The sequence below is a fragment of the Triticum urartu genome, chromosome 3A (genome assembly GCF_056163025.1).
Source record: "Triticum urartu cultivar PI428250 chromosome 3A, HENAU_Tu73, whole genome shotgun sequence".
In the NCBI taxonomy this organism is placed as follows: domain Eukaryota; kingdom Viridiplantae; phylum Streptophyta; class Magnoliopsida; order Poales; family Poaceae; genus Triticum; species Triticum urartu.
The window spans coordinates 585714497-585721009 of NC_141875.1; the positions used below are offsets into that span (position 1 = coordinate 585714497).

The following is a 6513-nucleotide window of genomic DNA, read 5'->3' on the forward strand; positions in this document are numbered from 1 at the left end:
TCAGTAAATCATGTAAAGGTATGCAAATGACACCATAGCCTTTAATGAACCTTCTCTAATAGCCAGCTAGGCCCAAAAAACTTCTTAGCTTGGTTATGTTCTCAGGGATTGGCCATTCCGCAATAGCAGCAATTTTCTGTGGGTCTGTAGCTACACCTCTTTCAGAGATTACATGACCCAAGTATCCCACTAGCTGGACTGCAAACACACACTTAGACATCTTTGCATAGAGCTGGTGCTCTCTGAGTAAGTCCATTACTAGTTGTATATGTTCCAAGTGCTCCTTGAAGTTTCTGATGTATATCAGTATATCATCAAAGAAGACCAGAACAAAATTTCTCAAATATGGTGCAAAGATTGTGTTCATTAACTCTTGGAAAGTACCAGGAGCATTTGAGAGGCCAAAAGGCATGACCAAATATTCAAAATGCCCTAGAAATGTTCTGAATGCAGTTTTTGGTATATCCGCAGGAGACATCCTGATTTGATGATATCCAGACCTTAAGTCCAATTTAGTGAAGAACTTGGCTCCCTGTAACTCATCCAGCAAGTCTTCTATAACTGGTATAGGAAACTTATTCTTAATTGTAAGAGCATTTAGTTTTCTGTAGTCAGTACAGAGCCTCATTGATCCATCCTTTTTCTTCACAAGTAAAACTGGTGCTGCAAAAGGACTTTGACTGTGTCTAATCAAGTGTGCAGCCAACAGTTTTTTTATCTGTTCTTCCATTTCTTTCTTTTGGTGTTGGGGAACTCTGTAAGGTCTGACTTGAGGTGGTGTGGCACCTGCCTCTAGGGGAATAGTATGATCCAAAGCTCTCTTAGGTGGCAGTGCTTTAGGTTCTTCAAATAGGTCTGCATACTGCAATAGTAGCTGCTGTATTTGTGGGGGAGTTTTGAAATCCTCAGGAGCATTCATAAGGATATTATGGATTTGATAGAGAAATACTTCAGGTCCCTTTTCCAGCAGCTTGTCCACTTTTTTAGGAGGTACTTCTTTGAGGTTTGCAGCTGTAGAAAACATTGCTGTAGATACAGTTTGTTTTCCTTCATGTGTAAACCCAAATTGCTGTGCAGGAATATCAAATGAGACAGGACTAACAGCAGTGAACCAGTCATATCCCAAGATCACATCATTGCCATCTGAAACTCACACTTGGGAATTACTGCATCTGACACTAATATTCCTCCTCCAGCTACTGAAATACTCCTAGGTTTTACAGGAAACATGTTGCAGTTTGCTTTTACTGCAAAATCCTGATTGATCAAAGAAGTGGTGCTGCCAGAATCTAATAGGGCCACTGCTCTTTTCCCATTGATATGAATTATTACAGTTGGAGTGGGTACTGCCAGCTGCTGTCCCATGGCAAAAGCAGAAATGAACATGGCCTGGTCTCCTTCAGAGATTGGTTCCATTTGTTCCTCAAGCTGTTGCTCTTCCACATCATAAGTTACTTATTCTTCCATTTCCTGCTGCATTGCATGTATATTTGGTACTAGTTTGCACTTATGATCATGTACCCACTTATCTCCACATCTCCAACATTCTCCCACTTTTCTGATTTTCTGTGTACTGTTAGCAGGAGCTTCAGCTTGTCTTATTGGAAATTGATGTGGAACAGAGGGAGTGATGTTTTGCTTAGGAGGGAGAGTACCAGAAGATTTCTGATAATAGTTGTTATAAGGCATAGTATTTCTTTTGGGGACTGTTGATACTGGGGGATGACATGGCTCTACATCTCTGGCTAGCCAATAAGCATCAGTGAGTGTCTGTGGTCTAAGTGGTCTGATCTGAAATTTTATGCCCTCTCTTAATCCATTTACATAGCATCTGACAAACCAGGATTCCCCTAACTCTGGATTTTCCTCTTGCACATCAGCCATAAGATCTTCAAATGTTGTTGTATATTCTGACACTGTACTGTTTGCTTGCTTAACTGAATTGAATTTCTCAGTTAGGTCATAGGAGCCGTGTGCAGAGAACCTCTTAGTAATTTCTGTACAAAATTCCTTCCATGACACCTTTTTCTTTAGCAAGCCTGATCTTCTTAACCACACGTCTGCTTCTCCAATAATGTAAAGCTGGGCTAAGGAGACCTTGTATTCTTCTGGTGCCCCAGACATCTGAAAGTATTTATTACACTGCCTTACCCAACCAATTGGGTCTTCTCCTTCAAATCTTGGGAAATCCATTTTTGGTCCTTTTGTCAGAGATTTCATGAACTGACACTGCATGTCCTGCTCATAAGTTTTTGCATAACCCTGCCAAAATTGCCTATCTCTGTTTTGCTGGTAATGTTGCTGAAATACAGGTGTGTAAGCATTGTGCCTTGCAGTCACTGGTGTTCCTAGAGGACTTGCATGCTCTGTTCTGCCCTGCTGAGTAAAGCCAGGTGGAGCTGCAGGTCTGTTTGTTCTGATGGGAGGTAAGTTCTGCATTTGTAGCTCCTCTAGCTGTTTTGTTTTCTCTTTTTCTGCTTCCAGTTGTTTTCGGAGTTGCTCTGTTCTGAGAGTCTGGTTCTGCAATTGCTCTTGAGACACTGTTGGTGATTTGGGTACTTGTTGCGAACTGGAAGATGGATTAGAGACCTCTCTCTGTACAGGAGCCCTAACCAAGGTCTGAAGCATTGCATTGATTGTTGAGAGTTGCCTTCCCAAATCCAAAACCACTTGTTCTACATTCCCAACTTGCACAGAAATTTCGCCCTGTTTAGAACTAACAGAATGAACATCATCATGCAGTTTCGCCATATCTGCCTGCATCTGGGCTTGATCCTTCTGTAAAACTACAAAATCCTCGCGCAGAGACATCATCTCTTGAAGATCTGCCTCGTCAATTGTCTTTGCGTGCCCCATCACCTTGATCTGAAGTGGTGCTTAGGAATTTTACCACTAGATACCCAGCAACCCTTGCTCAACTTCAGGTCCTGCCATCGCCACGATCCACGCCTCCCAAAGTACACGGATCAGTGCTCAGAGGCGGGATTTTACCGATCAGGCGGTGTGCCCGACCAACCGCTCCGGCTCGACTGATCTGTACCCGAACGATCACCGCCGCTAGAGCCTCCCACACACCACCTCCTGACTACAGCCCCGACACCAACGCCGCCTACGATTCGCCGCCGATCAGAAGAATTAGGGTGGGAAAAGGGTGGGATCTCGCTAGAGAGAAAAATTTCCTCCGATTTCACTCATCTCCGCCGAGGAACGACTGCTCTGAATACCAATTTGTCAGGATCTAGTTCATCAGAGAGGATCGTACTAGGAATTTGGAGTAGGAAAATTGGGGAAAAGTCACCCAGATCTGAATTATATTGTATATGTATGAGTTTACTTGGCCATGAGGCAATGCGCAAAGATTCTAGATACTCCAGCTAGCCACAACCCGGCTGCTTTATAGGAGAGAGCTCCCGGCAACGGGGTGAAATGGAATAGTAACTGATAACAGAGTAACAGTACAAATAGATCTAACGGCTCGCGACGAACGGTAAGTGTGAGGCGCCATCTCGACCGTTCCATAGACCGAAACGTTTTCTTCTTGATCTGCTACAGTTAACTGAAGATTGTCGCTGCAGGTTCAGTCCTGACACCACGGCGGTGCGAGGCGCGAGGCGCAGCGGCTGATATAGGCGAGGCACTCGGGGGAAAACGGCAGGGTGCCTCGGCAGGGGAGGGGGGGCTCGGCGCGGGGAGCAAGGGCGGCGGCTGCATGGGCGAGTGGCACGGCCACCGCGATGGCAGGCCAGGCGGACGGAGCTGCGGGGCGTTAGGCAGCGAGGGCGAGTGGCAACGGCGGCTTGCAGCGGAGGCAGGCGGCGCGAGGGGCCAGCAACAGGCGGCACCGGCAGAGGGTGACGCGCATGTGGCAGGCGAGCGGGGCGAACAGGGCACGGTCGCGGCCAGGGCACGGTAGTGGGGCATGGCCAGCGCGGTGCGCACGTCAGGGAGGCCCGCGGGGTGCGGACGGCGCGTGGTGCCGTTGCGAGCAGGGGAGGAGGAGGAGATGTTGGGGCCGTGGGGTCTAGGCAGCGGGGGTCGAGGAGGGTGACGGGGACGACGTTCCGGCGAGGAGAGGGACGAGGAAGCGAGGAGGCAGGCCAGCAATGTCGCGGCCCTCCGACGAGCAGAGGACGACGCGGGGCGGTCGAGGAATGGGGAGGTCGAGGCGGAGACGAGGAAGACGATGGCGACGGTGACGGCAAGGGGGCTCCGGGCAGTGATATGACGGCGACGACAGTGGGGCAGCGTCGGGCGGCTTCGGGTCTTCGCCCCGATCTCGATCCAGATCGAGGGGACAACGATCGAGTGGGGGGGAGGGGGAGCGAGTGGGGAACGTGGGCTAGGTTTCGGTGGGAGTGGGGGGGTTAAGGGAGTGAGTGGGGGGGGCCACGAGGCCCAGCGGAGGGGGTCTGTTGTTTCCTTTTTTTATTCTTTTATATTTTTATTTATAGTTTCTTCTATATTAGTTTTATGAAAAACCAAGTTAGCACCTAAATTAGTATCCTGAATATAGGCCACTTCCAAACCTAGTTTGTAGCCAAAATATATTAGTTTAATATTTTGATAATTTCAAAAGCAATTAAATTATTATTTTAGTCACTGTTTTTAATTAGACCAAGGCAGTCAAATATTTTACAAAAATGTTTGTTCTCCACCAATATTACTTATGAATTATTTGTCACATCCAGAACATTTTTAGTTTTAATACTTGAAAACTTTTGTGATTTGGCTTTAGTTTAAATTTGAATTTGGATTCTGTTTAAATCAACGCGGGTCTAATTAACGGTAATCATGGTGACGTGGCATCATTAGCAGGGAATTACTGTAGCTTAACTATCCGGGCATCACATCAGTTTCCATCTCTTCCTCCGTTGAGGGACCAAAGTGATAGGCATCGCTGTTTGCCCCTGGACCTGGTGTCGGATGAGACACCCGACTCTCCCCGACTGAATCTTGAGAAGACATCTTGCTCTAATCTGCGGCAGAAAGAGCTCGAAACAAGAGCAGGGGATAATTGCGTGATACGGAGGTCAAAGCCTTCAGGAGATTATATATTGAATTTTTACTGACGAAAAGAAGTATCGTGCAAGAAAACAGAGTTCGAAGAGCGCACGAGGTGCCCACGAGGCAGGGGGGCGCGCCCTCCATCCTCGTGGACGCCTCGTGTCCTTCCTGGGCTACTTCTTATTTTCCTATTTTCTTAAATATTCCAAAACGGAGAAAAATTGCTATTAGAACTGTCTTGGAGTCTGTTTACTTACCGTACCACGTATCTATTCCTTTTTGGAGTCTAAAACGTTCTGGAAAGTGTCTCTTATGTATTCCTCCAGGGTTACGGTTTCAATAATATTAGTTTCAACATTTATAGGATTACCTGAGATATAATGTTTGATTCTTTGACCGTTCACCACCTTCGGATTTGTGCCTTCGAAGTTGTTGATTTTTATGGCACCGGAACGATAGACGTCCTCGATAACATAAGGACCTTCCCATTTATAGAGAAGTTTTCCTGCAAAAAATCTTAAACGAGAGTTGTATAGAAATACATAATCACCTACATTAAACTCACGCTTTTGTATCCTTTTATCATGCCATCTTTTAACTTTTTCTTTAAACAGCTTGGCATTTTCATAGGCCTGGGTTCTCCATTCATCAAGTGAGCTAATGTCAAATAACCTCTTCTCACCAGCAAGTTTGAAATCATAATTGAGCTCTTTGATGTCCCAATATGCCTTATGTTCTATAAGTGACATGCTTTTCCATAAACCATTTTATACGGAGACATACCCATAGGATTTTTATATGCAGTTCTATAAGCCCATAATGCATCATCAAGTTTCTTGGACCAATTCTTTCTAGATCTATTAACAGTATTTTGCCAAATTAATTTGAGCTCTCTGTTACTCAATTCTACTTGACCACTAGACTGCGGGTGATATGGAGATGCAATTCTATGATTAACATCATACTTAGCAAGCATTTTACGAAAGGCACCGTGAATAAAATGTGAACCACCATCAGTCATTAAATATCTAGGGACTCCAAACCTCAGAAAAATAACTTCTTTAAGCATCTTAATAGAGGTGTTATGATCAGCACTACTAGTTGGAATAGCTTCTACCCACTTAATAACGTAATCAACAGCAACTAAAATATGTGTATACCCATTAGAGGAAGGAAAAGGTCCCATATAATCAAAGCCCCAAACATCAAATGGTTCAATAACAAGTGAATAATTCATAGGCATTACTTGACGTCTACTAATATTACCAATTCTTTCACATTCATCACAAGATAAGACAAACTTACGGGCATCCTTGAAGAGAGTAGGCTAATAAAAACCCGATTGCAATACCTTATGTGCAGTTCTATCTCTAGCATGGTGTCCTCCATAAGCTTCAGAGTGACACTTGCGTAGGATCTATTCCTATTCATGCTCAAGTATACAATGTCTAATAACACCATCTACTCCTTCTTTATAAAGGTGTGGGTCACCCCAGAAGTAATGTCTTA

The 6513-nt window shown here is 45.0% G+C and overlaps 1 protein-coding gene across 1 annotated transcript; it reads right to left on the bottom strand.

Annotated features, from left to right (window-relative positions):
• Positions 1–1455: 1455 nt before the first annotated feature.
• Positions 1456–2856, bottom strand: LOC147980656 (uncharacterized). The gene has a single exon (XM_087515700.1). It carries the CDS (start codon positions 2854–2856, stop codon positions 1456–1458), a length of 1401 nt encoding a protein of 466 aa, XP_087371826.1.
• Between the last annotated feature and the right edge of the window lie 3657 nt (positions 2857–6513).

What these genes read in the sequence shown, in the direction of transcription:
- LOC147980656 (XM_087515700.1), bottom strand. Translation starts at nt 2,856, where the DNA reads ATGGGGCACGCAAAGACAATTGACGAGGCAGATCTTCAAGAGATGATG.